General features: G+C 32.7%; 1 protein-coding gene across 3 annotated transcripts in view; it reads left to right on the top strand.

Annotated features, from left to right (window-relative positions):
• The window catches only part of tio (zinc finger domain-containing protein tiptop), a 717,631-nt gene that overhangs the window by 94,990 nt on the left and 608,440 nt on the right, over positions 1 to 14,201 (top strand). For 2 of the 3 annotated variants that reach the window (XM_085957596.1, XM_085957599.1), the window contains one exon: positions 497 to 547. Coding sequence is in view for 1 of the 3 variants with exons in the window: in XM_085957599.1 (XP_085813725.1) it covers positions 497 to 547 (51 nt within the window). In the remaining 2 variants the exon portion in view is untranslated. Of the gene's footprint in view, positions 1 to 496; positions 548 to 10,598; positions 11,474 to 14,201 lie in introns of those variants that run through there. The other variant, XM_085957597.1, reaches the window with a different exon arrangement.

Raw genomic sequence — 14,201 nt, forward strand, 5'->3', positions numbered from 1 at the left:
TGCTATATTAAGGCCGTGGCACTGAAGTGCGAATTACGACGGCAGTACTAGTTATTGATTATCTTCTAATGCAGTACAGTTTTTCGTTTAAATTATTACCATTTATTTCAATGTAGGTACGCAACAATCATCATTTTCTACAAACAGTTTACCATAATGAATTCCACGTATGACCGATAATAATTAGATGCATGTAGATATTATAACCTATCATTTATAGTTTTTTAAACGTTGAATAGGTGAAGGTATGGAATTAATGTGTATTTAAATATAATCAATAATTACGTGTGTTTGAATACAGGATACATTTATTTTATAAACTAGATGTGATAGGGATCGGTCAGCAATTGACCCTTGCCTGTCAAAAGTTTTAAGATACTAACATAAGAAGAAATTCAAATCGTCGACATTAATCTACGTACCGAATGTAGGTAAAATACATAACCTCGTATTACAAACGATAAATTAATGAATTTATGTCTGTTTTCATTTTCAGATTCTGTCAACTAAACTTGCCCAGGATTTCGGATTACACACAATTTACAAGGTAAACATACCTATTGTACCTATTGAAATATCTTCCTACATATACGAAATCTGTCGTTGACAAATTAAATTATATTATAGAATATAAAATAATCAAGTGATTATATACATAATATGTAAGTATGTATGTAAGTATATATAATCGCCTAGAATGGAGTCTTCGCCACTGACATAATATAATTTATAGTGAATACTGTTACATATGTACCTACTATTTTATTTATGATAATACCTACGTAGATTCTTAGGTACTTTGAATCACCCGTTTTGATAACAATAGCATGTCACAAACTCTCATGCAATAGTTTAAATTGAGCGTAAAGACATCTATTCTGCGAAGTCCAGGAATATCCAGATCAAATGCATTGAAATTATCAAAGATATCACGATAGGACTAATGGAAAATATTTTCCACGAATTTTAACAGACACTTTGTTATATTTTATGACAACGCGACCACTAAACGGTATAAAGGTTAAAGATGAGTTATGCGTCTTTCTTATTAGTCATTTGTTTCATATTTAGATCACTGTTTCTCAATAATTTTATCTTAGGTACGTACGTAGGTAGGTATGTATACACCACGACACACTGTCGTTTATTGACAACAGAAAAAAATAAAGTAAGTAGGTACCTACTATGGTACCAAATTCATTAAAATATGTTTTACGAAATAATAATAAAACTGCGTTTAATTATTGCCCTATGGCTTATGTTGTATATTATGTACAATAACTTACGAAAATAATAAGTAGGTAGGTACATACAATTGTCAAAATATTTTTTTTTGTATTATATTTGTAAAATGTAGAAGATATTTTTTGCTGTTGGGTAGGTAGTTGAAAATTATTACGGTTTTTATTTTTCGGGATTTTGGCCTTTCAGGATATCAGCCTTTGGGATTTAGACCCAAAGCCTTTACGGGTCCTGGGTGCCTGCAAGAATTCATGTTCTAAGCAGCTTGCATTCAATATTGGACAAGCACCAAAGGGCACGATTGCTACATCAGTCTCGTGCAGCTTCGAGACAAGAAAGTGTGGCACTAAAATATTTTCATTCTGACACGTTTATAGCGTCATACAAGGCGGCCGTGCACAAATCGCTATTGCATATTATATATGACGGGTGGAGATGGGGTAATTCAAATCGCCTCACAGTAAGTATCATAAAGTCAAGCTCAATACTATTTACCACTTCCTATATATCCTGTGCACGGTCGGCCAAACCTTCTTCGCCAAGTCTGGCTTGGGTAATCAGTTACTTGGAAGCATCTGAAACTGGGTTCGTCATTGTATCTTCTTCTTCACCCCGACTGAACATCATTGATGAGGCCGAAGATAACTCAGAGTAGGTAGCTACCTAACATAAAAGTTTCCCTCAACTTATCTGTGTTTTAGATATTATACAAGATTTCCCAGATATAGGTACACAATTTGCCTTATCAAATGCACTTCAAATGGCGGATCAAGAAGTTGGAACGTAAAAACATAGTGAGGCTAAAATATTAATGACCCACATACCTACATAATATACTAAGAGCGCGATATAAAACCATACTTAGTAGCACACGTTCCTAAGATACGCGTCTATCTTTAAGAGGCCAATATTGGCAACTTAGATTGCGTCGTCTACACTGTCTACAGTGTCCATACATAATAAGGTCAAGATACACTTAATTAAGACTAACTTCATTATCAATTCTGGATGGTAGTTATTGCTAAGTTAATTCAGATGGTTTTGCATCGCACTCTAAAAGCTTAAGCTTTAAACCGTCTATGCGTATGCCCATTGCCCACTGAAGGAGAAAGCCGATACATTGCACGACTGGTCCTACTTTTCGCCCCTCCCGTTGTCTATGGATGACCTGTCATTGCCTGTTATTGTCTATAGAGTGCTCATACTGACGCGTCTGTCGTGTTCACTTGTTGGAGTATTTTTTTATATTGTTTTAACGTATCTCAGAGACCTTGGAGATCATCTGATTTAGTGGCTCTGTGTTATTAATAATTGGAAGTGACGATCAAAGTAAGCCTTGACACAGGGAATGGTTTGATTTGGATAGATGAGTTAAATGATAAATATTACACTTTCTACAAAATGTAATGCATAGATCAATGCTAAATATATTTTGTAAATCGATATTATCGCCGGTTTTGTGTGAAGGACTAGTCTGACTTTGATAGTTGATGAATAACTGGAATGTATATTATTTATAAATAACACTGATAGTAAATATATTTGATTTGAGAATTTTTCAGAATTCAATTTGGAACGAGAAAAGGCGAATCAATATGTCAAGCAATTTGGGATCTAATTTTGACAGCTGAAAAGTGGACCACTCGTTGCTTGTGAAAAAAGTTATGCTCAAGCTTTATTAGTCTAAAGATGGTGGTGGTATGCCGTATTATACCAACCGAATTAGTTAATAATTTATTAAGTAGATAATAATACAAAATATACTTTTCGTAAGATGTAGTATATCTAGGTAGGATCGGTTTCATCTCAATCTATCCGTTTACAATATTTTAATTTGATTTTTTTAAAGAATAAAAAAATAACATTTTAATAGTTTACTTGTAAAACAATGTTACTTAATTCGTCAACATGATATTTTTGTGATACGAAAAGACGTAGAGCCATTAAATTATTTTTATTTTATTACTCCCCAGATGGATAGGCATGCGTCATAAAATTGATTTGGATTTATGGCTGATTTTATAGTTTTGATGTACTGCTGCTGTCTGATTATCTCTAGATGGTTTTGGGTACCAGTGGTTTTGAATATTTCATATCAAATGTATGTAGGGAGCACAGAACAGATTAATAAATAGAATTCCGATAGGATATTATTCCCCAATACACTACATTTTGACGCAGGGCTTTGAATATGTGAGTGTCTTACGAAAATGAGCTACACATTCAGTGACGTCCCTAGACAAAATGCCGCCCCTTGACAGCGGCAAAATGTCGCCCCATTTTATATATAGTATTTTGTGTCGTCCGTGCACGGTGTCGTTTCTCGTCACCATGGATGCCGAAGGGCAATTGCCGGCCACAGACGGACAGTTCTCGTAACAGGTTGAACATGCCAGTTAATAACTATACAGTTATCTTTGGTAGATAATCTGCTGCGCCCATAGACGGACACTTTTCGACCTTTCAGATGTTTGCCATGTTCAAACTGCCAGCGACCCCGTACTCCCGTGTTTTTGTAAAACTGTTGGAATTTCAACTAGCCGAAAGTTTTCGGGTGACGTTAGATGTTGGTAACGTAAAGTAGAATATACCGCGCGATACAACTACGGCTGGTGTTGCTTGTTATTGCATTTTATAATATATTTTATAATACATTAAAAATGTAATAATATTATGTACGCGGAGATCGCAAATATTATATTTTATTTATTTTTACGAGAGTAAAACAAAGTAATAGTTATTTATGTAAACATATTATTTTATACAATATAATATAAATGTTAAAATGAAAGTTATTGTGAAAATATAGACTAATAACTCAGTACTCAAATTTTGTTTATTGTATGTAGTGAATATTAAAACTTATTAATTTAAGACGTTCACAACATAAATTAATATACCTAATTGTGAATGACAATCTCGGTAAATCTAAATAAAATTTAAGTATATATTTTAATAATATCATAGTAATTAATTATTATACTGATAATTGATGTAAATATAATTTTGTGGCATGTTTAAATTTATTGTATATAAAATCAATACCTTTATAAATATTACCATTTTCTTACTTAATTAATACTGTCCATTAAAGGGAATAATTTATTCAAAAGAAAAGATTACATTTTATATTTACACAAATGTGTATAATATTGTTTCGGTGAATCGATAAAATACACAATCCACTAGCGAAATCATGATTTATTTTACCAACGTCATAGGTGTGTATTTTATGTCAATTTGTTTCTAATAAAAACAATTATAACCATAATAAATTCAAAGTAAAATTATTCGTGTATCATCGTTCAAGTATACCCTACCTAAAACTAATTGAAACAATACCCCTGTGTAATATCTCCGCGAACCTAACCGCCATAGTTTTTGACACTTGCTCTGCCACAGATAATAACTGTACGTATATGGGCACGTCTGTTGACAGTTCGACAGATTTAAATGGGGTAGTTAAACTGATCTGTGGTGTGTCCACTAACGTACAGTTATTGAACAGTTATTGTCTGTGCCATGTTCAAACTGCTACGAGAACTGTCCGTCTATGGGGGCCTAATGGAAGTAAACTAGGCATCGCGAACTCGACAAAAAAAATACAGTCCTGTTAAACCTTTTATGTTAATTAATACATTTTGTTTCCAACCAGTGAGCTGAATTTTTTTACAGTAAGATATTTTCCTTTTTTATAGTAAGGTACTTAGTTTAGGTAGCTATTTATATATTTAGCAAATGATTCTCCTCGATTTGCCGCCCTTAGAGTAACTGCCGGCCCCAAGCGACGCTCAATTTGCCTACTCCCACGGGACGTTACTGCACATATGACATGCAATTACTAAATTATAACAAAATCTTCAAAATATACGTAGGTATGTCTTACAAATTGAATAGTAAGATATTGCCCGAAACATAAAACAATCCCTTCAACTAATAATAATAATTACTTTTGATTTAAGGATGTGATTCCTGGTGTTTTCCATATTTTTTTATCGTTGAGTTGAGTCCCCCCAAAATCAGTCAGTTCGTCGGGCATCCACGACTCTAAGCACGACTCTAAGCACGACACTGACTACTGCTATACTATAATTATATATATAACTATAATTCCTTAGTGAGAAGCCGGCTTGAGAGTGGGTCGCTTGTTTGGGCCCCGCATCAGTTGAAATATGACCTTATGGTGGAGCGAGTTCAAAAGAAATTTTTGAGACTCTTTTATTTGAGGTTATATCAATGACATTGTCATTGGGTTACATGGATACTATCCGTGGCTTTATCTAACTGACTTTCTCTTAGGTATGCTTACATACTGTAGTTTAAGTGCTAGAAGATATCAATATTTGGCCACGTATTTTTTTCGACTTATACGTGGTGTGAATGAGAACTCTGCCATTCTTGGTAGTATTGACTTGTGTATCCCTGATAACTATCTTAGAAATCGGGAGCATCAGTTGTTTGTTCTCCCGAGGAGCAGAACTATCCTGCCATTGGTGATGCCGATTGGGAGGGCAATAACTCTGTTCAACCAAATCGCTTCGGATGTTGATATATTCCATCTACGTGAGGATGAGTATAGGTGGACGTTATTTTATAAATTATTAAAATAGGGTCTGCTTAACTCATCCGGTGTACTTCCTTGTAGGTATACCTATATATTTTTTTGTATTTACACATTTATACTGTAGAATAACTTAATGCTGATCTATCTCTTTTGTTATGTACCTAATATTGTTTTAATAATATTTCGTTGTTTCTAAATGTAATGTTGTGAACGTCTTAAACTTATAATTTGTAATGTACACAATATGTAAAATAAATTAATTGAATTGAATTGAATACCTAGGTACCTACCTACTTTTTACAACCTACTAAGGGTAGCGGGTGGGGGGAGGCAAGGTTTCCATTCTTAAATGCAAATAATGATATAGGTAGGTACCTAGGTATTATATTATCTACGATAAGTGTAAATATTAAATTTAATAAACTACATATTTTTATATTCAACGAATAATTCACAATATTTAAGAATGTAACATTCTTTTACTGAATATAAATCCTATAAAACATTCATAATTAATTGTAAACACTTCTGAGAAATATGTGAGTAACCAAAGTGGGCGCAGTTTTGAATCCTGCTGGGCAATGACATTAATATGGACGAATCATCTGGAAAAAATAATGACACTCACTTTTTTGTCGGGTCTGCCGAATGGCATAATCTGTTCTAACGCCATTACAATAAAGGTGATATTGCTATAAATTCCCAATACTTGTTGTCGGGTCTGCCGAATGGTTCGGTTCGAACGGGTTCGCTGAAATGAACATTGACACTGGAAACACTGTTCTAACGCCATTACAATAAAGGTGATATTGCTATAAATTCCCGATACGTGATATCGCATAATGGAAATTGCGTGACGTCTACTTATACACGTGCGAATATCGATATGCGCGAATTTACTTGCTATCTACTGTATTGAGTGCGTTGTCCATTAATAATGTCATTGCTGCTGGGTGTCGTATTCTTTCAAAAAAGATTTTTGTGTGTGAGAAGAAGAAGAAAGAAAGAAGTGTTTTAAAATTATGTAGGTAGGTATGAAGTAAATATTCTTTATATAGGTAGTACCTACTTATTATGTACCTTGTTACTTACTTCAGATAAATTCGTTGGAATACCTAGGTAAAAATAAAATGATATGATTTTTGTATTGTTCTAATTTTCTGTGGTCTACAGTTTCGAAAGCTGTGCCCACTTTAAGGTCAAATAGCGTCACTTTTTTGGCGAATCCCCGACAGGGTCGGATTAACCCATGTTAAATCGGGGCGAAGTCGCAGCCGGGCTTTCTGATCCAGCACTGAGTGCGTCCGACCATCTTCCTACGATTATCTGAGCTTTTTGACACTTATCTTGACGGAAATGTGTGTTACTAATAGAGACAGCCTCGCGTTAACTTAAAAGCTCTGCCGACTAAATACGGGAACGCAAAGTTATTCGTACCTATGCCGGATTATTTATTAAAATAAAGCACAATATTCAGGTTTTGTGCTAGTGCTGTAATTTTTAAGTTTCAAAATCTATTAAAAAATATGAAATCAACATTAATTGAGACCTACATATTTAAATAATAAAAAAATAGACTAATGAATTCATTTTTCTGTTTTTATCCAAACGTATTTTTTAACGCGATAAAAATATTATTAACATAACACGATAAGGCACCAGGAATTGCTTATAATATCGTTATTTTAGGGCAATTTATAATAAAAAGGTTTGGCAAAATAAATAATTTGATCCTTGTCAGGTTTCCTGCATTTTTCTCAATGCATAGAAAATAAAATATATTTTTTCTACTACTGCATGTAGGTAGGTACCTACCTTTTTTACTGCAAAAAAATGTTGTTGTCATCTGATTTAAATTTGTATAGTTAAGGTGAGTTCTCCGCCTATAGAGGCACCTAGAAAATGTACGAATGTTGAAATTCAAGACACTTTTTTGATAATTTACATTTATATGTTAATTAATAAATACGTAGGTATCTAAAACATTAATAAATATAAAAATAAATATTTAACGCCAATTAAAAAAACGTTATAAAATGTAAATTCCTGGATTTCATCTTATTATTGCATATTATTTTATGATCATGTAGGTATGTAGGTATATTATTAAAATATAGTTATAAAATTGTCTCTGATGTATTAAAAAGATATTCAATAGATAATAAAAATTTGTATATGTAAATGGCCCTACCTTGAAATCCTCTTTATTTATATCAAATCGAGCTTCAATATTGTGAGTGAAAATGAAACGGTATTTGCGTACTTACATAAAATTTAAAAATTTCCATAATTTTTAATGCATATAATATAGGTAAGTACCTACCTACATTAATGTGTTGAATTTTTTTATCCAAAGCTATTTCGAGTGATTTAGGATTTTAGTACATAAGTATAATTAAGGCTTAGATTTGGCATTTGAATGATTCAGTGGCACGTGTTTAGTGTCTTTGGTACAATTGGTTTAAACGCCTGCCATAGCGGCACTTGCACCGTTTGCACCCACGAAATGGCTGAAAATTGGCATCGAGATTCGCGACAACAGGTGAGCGCGTGTTTACCGGCGTTCGCAGTTACCGGTCGTCGGGTGTGACAGGCGGCCTCTCGCCCCCTCCCTCGCGTTCTGTCCCACCTTCCCCCGCGACTTCACCACCAGCCACTGGGGGGAGGAGGGACGGCGGTCGCGGACGCCCGGTTTGATTGAAAGCCCGGTCGACAGACGGCGTGCACGGTGGTCACAAAATGTTGTCGATGTGTCACATTTTGCGCATCGAATTTTCCGAGGTAGACTTCATGATATTTTATTATACCACACACAGAGTATCTTGAGATACATGTGTACATCAGTTGTTATAATATAGGAATTAAATCCCAAACAATTTAAAACTGTAAACTAATTAAGAGAATTTCATTGTTGTTTTTTTTTAATAAAACGCATTTTTTTTGTAGTACTTATTCCACTTTTAATCAATAGATTACGACCGGTTTCGTCCGCCTCAGAGGGACATTTTCAACTGACTTAAATTGCGTTTTATTAAATAAAAACAACAATACAATGCAGTTCCACCATGAATTGACAGTTAACAAAATAAAAGAAATAAGAGAGTTTCATTTTAAATTTAAAGATTCAACCTCTTTTTAAAATCATGCCAAAATCCAATGATAGTTTATGTAGTCATCTAGTGGTCTAGGTATTTTGAAAAATATATTAAATGCTTTGATTTTATACAAACCTATATTGTATTATTTAAATTTACAATATTCTATACTTTATATATCTATAAACGATGGATAGTTTAGTAGGTATGTAGATTGAAGGGTATTTATTATAATAATATAATATTTATCCCTACAACATGCGACGAGGTACAGTATTACAGTAATGAAACATAAGTGTAGTATTAGAGGTGAAACAATCACTGAAATATTCATGCTTGACAGAATCACGAATATATATTATTCAATATTGTGCCCATCAGGAATCGAACTCAGAATCCCCGATATGAAAAATCAGTGCTTTACCTATTGAACCGTGTCCACATTGGCAACAAGTTGCTAGCAACCTCATAAAAGATCGATTAAAATAATTTTTGGTGAAAAAAATTTAGATAATTATTGTGAAATTTGATGAGGTGGCCAGTTTGGACACGGCATTAGGCTACGAACGTCAACTACTACTGAGTGCCTATGTAGTGGGCACATATTGGTTAAATAATAGTACCTAGGTATTTTTAAAGGCGATTAATAGTATGCTATTAATCACGTAAAAAAATACTAAGGAGGTACAAGTAAATAATAATTGTATCCACTTAAACACAATATGCCAAAATTTATCACTCAGTCAATATGGTTTAGTTTAAAATTATTTGAATTAAATAAATCACCATGAGAAATTCACTGAAACTTAGTTAAGATATAAAAAAATTAGGTACCTACCTACTTATGTATCTACCTAGTAAAAGAAATTAATGTTCCTACATGAGAGCGAGAGCGGGTATCTATATTATAATCTATGCAGTTTTAGAAAAAATAAAAATACTTATTACTAAGTAAATAATAATGTCATCATAATATTATGAAATAATGAAGCCAAAGAAATAGGTAGGTACGCTTATGTTAAATCGTATTATTAAAAGAATACTAACACTTGGTAAAAGATTTTTTCACAACATCCAATATGTCACTGTCAATAATATATCTGCCTGAAAATAAATAAACATTGCATAAATATAGTTAATACACATTTATATTCAAGATATTTTTACACAAGTGATTATACTTTTAATGTATTCGGTCATTGATGGAAGAAGCTGATAAACAAACTAATATGGCTAATATATAGCGGAATTTTTTCACTTGCTCATCGGAAGTAGCGACCTGTCGTCTTGTGAAATGTTGTTTTGATTAAAGCCTGTAATTTTTTTACTGTGTGGACTGTTTAAATTATATTTGATAGTAATGATAGCAGGCAAGGAAATGCGTTGAGCTTCTAACGATTGTACGTAATTTGTCTGGTGACAAAAGTTTACAAAAAAGGTGTACGTCGATCTGTAGGTACTAGGCTTAAAAGATTCTAAAACAGTTTTAAGTAGTGCAATTTAGTGTTATACCGGTATTTATGATGACAAATACGTATATCAAGCCATAGCAATTTGTAGGTCAATTTTAGCTGGGTATATTACTGTTACCTGTTGAGACTTTTCCGGAAAATTCGGTGCATCTGTTCGCAAGGCACCCTGTAGGGGCGGCATGCCAGTCGACCGTCGGCCGATACTCTCGTCATTTCGACATCGTCATTCTCGCCCGTGGCGCCTTGCCGGTCGGTCGCGTACCGTTCCCTCCACCGCAGTCAGTAGTCCCGTGCTAAACTTCACTCGAAACGCCGCGGCCAATCAAAACGCTACCTCCGGCCGTGTGATTGTGCCCAATTTCATTGTTTATGTCCAACTGACATCGCGAACTTAACAATATAACCTAAAAATACACGAGTGAACGAAAAACGTTGTCGATATGTAACCATAGTGCCAAAAACAAGTGAATAGCATAAATAAACAACACCTCAAACTCACGTGGAAAAGTTTTGCTGTCAAAGTTTTCCGTTTGTAACAATAATAATATTGAACTTATTAAGATTTATTATTTTTGTAGAGTTGCATACAATTAAAATACGTAATGCATAGTTACTTAATTAATAAATATATATTTTGATACCTGTGTAAAAGTGTTAAATTTTGACAGCGGTGGAAAACAGTGATTTAAAAAAATATGGTGTTTGAATACTTCTGTTGCAAAGTATGCGATTCTATTTTGCAAGTCATTTTTAATTGTTTATGATGTGTTTATGATAAAATTGATAGACATAACGCGGATAAGGGGCAATGTGTGTTTTAAGTTGCTGGCATGTGTCGTTCCCTGTGAACGTTTTGGAATAATTCGGGATACTTATTGTAAATAATATGACACGGATTTATTATACTGTGATATAAATTTCATCAAACCGCGCGGAAAACGCGCTTAAAAAGTGCCCTAAAGTTTGATATTACACAGTGTTTATTGCCAATTCTGACGACAAATATTTGTGCAAAAAGTCGTTCACAGAGAATAAGTTGCTGAAAGCTTCAAGGATTTTATAAGCTTTATTGCTGGTGGAGTAACTATTTTTATATCAAGGTAATAAAATTGTTTTGAAGTTAAATTATTACAACATACCTACCTATATATATTGCACATGGGTAGATAATTTTACCTAAGTTTACAAAAATATGAAGAATTATTATTTTGAATATTTCTAAAGTTTAATACCTATACAATGTTTAGTTGTACCTATACCTATTATCATTTATTATTAAGTTATTTATATTATAAAATGATGCCATTAATGTCATTGTACTTATACCTATTTAGTTAAGTACCTACTTAAATATATGTTTACGTAGGTAATTAGATTTAAGCCTAGCCACCGTGTCTTTGCATTGCACAATCAATTCTGTAAGTAGCCACCTACCCGTATATGTACATCTTTTGACAATATAATCACGTTAGCGGTAGGTACATACGTGAAAAAGTTTATGGGCCAAATGCATCGTCATAGTTAAGTAATCTTAAGCACTGTTTACCTTTAACCTTACGTCGCTGTAACTGGCGTCTTGCGAAGTGAAAAAAAATGTAAGTAGGTATAATAAGAATGTTTTATTTAGGCTAACTTAACATGACATCTTTGCATTTGGCCTTTAGTACCTACACATATCAAGTTATAAGTAGATAGTTACTATTAATATCTACACTAGGTACCTACCAGCTACAGCTACCTAATCATTGCCAGAGAATACACAAAGTATAGCAGTCATAGTATTTATTCATTTAATATGTTACCAAATAAAATGTATTTATTAGGTATCTAGGCTTTGATCTAAAATAAAAGTATAATAATTAATGTCCCTACTGTAAAAATATTAGCACCTATATTTAAGAAAAATAAAATATTGAAACAGGTAGGTGGGCAATATATGAATAGGTACATATTATAAAATTCACATTGTACATATTACAAAAAGATTCCTAAATTTGAGACTGGTATTCAATTTATTAACATTTTATATTTAGGTACTTTTTTATCAATTCCTACTGCTAGATAAAAGAAATCTGTATTTTTAATTATTAGGGTATCAGATTATTTAATATATTGTGCAAGTTTAAACGATTAGTATATTATGCATTCTGAAAAATGGGCATGCGGCCAATAATACCTATCTTGAATTTGCATACTAGTCACATTCGTCGAACTCAACCAATTTTTAAAATAATATTGTTTTATGCAATCCGATAATTATTATTTTGATACTTAATTTAATGATTGATTATTATTATAATTATGTTTAAAATTATTTCAACAAATAGGTATCCTGTATAATTCCTATTCAATATTTTGAAATACCTATGTAGTTATTGTACACCGACTGTATGCAATTTATTTTGCATCGATGCTGGCTTGATTATCCGGCGGCTTTGGCAAACTATTATTACCATCACGTTCATATTTTCTAACAATTAAAGCTATAATTTTAATTAATTTCTATTTACAGGTGTAAATTTAATATGTAATACTTTGTAAATAAAATTAATGGAGTACCTATCAACTAGGTAATCATTATGATATTTCTCATAACAATAAAATACATAGGTGTATTATGGACATGTATGTCCATAATTCTTTATTAAAATACACATAATAATTGAATTAATTTAATTTCATTTTATCTAATAATTTTTATATTATAAAATAGTTATATTTCTCTAAAAATATTTCACTTCCTGCTTACCTAGAATCATTTCTAATTTGTTGTTTCATTCGTAATAAACAGATAGGTAAATACGGACATAAGTTACTGAAAAATTACTTATTCGAGCGCCGCAGTACGTGAAACATGAGTTCGTATAACATTTAATCAAATAAATGACGAGTTCTTCGTTGAACATTTCACCGTGGAGTATATTTGTACGTATGCTACAACATGTGTCGAATTTTATGACATGTCTTTACTAGGTTAGGTTAGGGTTAATCTAATTGGAACAGTAGTTACTATTTGCAAACTATCGCCGCATTTTGTAAGATACGTGCAATTGTATTCCACGGTGAAATGTTCAACGAAGAACTCGTCATTTGATAAAATGTTATACGAACTCATGTTTCACGTACTGCAGCGCACGAATAAGTGTCCCACGATGAACTGCATACGTACAACTTACATGTAACCGTTAATTTGTATACATAGGTTCATAGATGGGTACGTCAATTGCATTTTTACTTATTATATGATATTTTTTGAAAAACAAATCATTATAAATATCTACATATTGTACCTACTGATTTACCTAGTTAAAACTGAACCATATACCTACCTTCATTGCAATGAGGGAAAAATGCTTTTGTTTGAAAATTGTATCCATTTTCTGTTTAGATATTATATTGTATGGGGTGACATGTAAATTCGCCGCATCACAGTTTACCGTGACCGTGAAGAGATGACCGTATAGCATTGTGATGATGACGCGTTGTTCCTGGAGCATTGCAGACACTAATGTTCCAATTTTATTTGATTCAATAAGAATAAGATATTGATTGGTATTAAATTTCTGATAGTAACGATGATATTATTATCAGATATTTCATAGGAATGACCTGATGCTTACGAGTATCTGCTACCTATAATTTTATATAAATTATTTCTACAACAAGTAGTATTTCTAATTTACTTCCCTACCTACTTCACTTATTTCAGTTGTTTTTATTATGTATTTTGTAACCGTCTTATATAGACATGAATTTAATCTCAATACTAGGTACCTACAGGTGTCCGATAGCTCACTATAAACTGTAAACGGCCAACTACCAACAACT

Source organism: Rhyacophila brunnea, unplaced genomic scaffold, assembly GCF_057557595.1.
Source record: "Rhyacophila brunnea isolate RB1 unplaced genomic scaffold, BYU_Rbru_1.0 scaffold_7, whole genome shotgun sequence".
Lineage (NCBI taxonomy): Eukaryota > Metazoa > Arthropoda > Insecta > Trichoptera > Rhyacophilidae > Rhyacophila > Rhyacophila brunnea.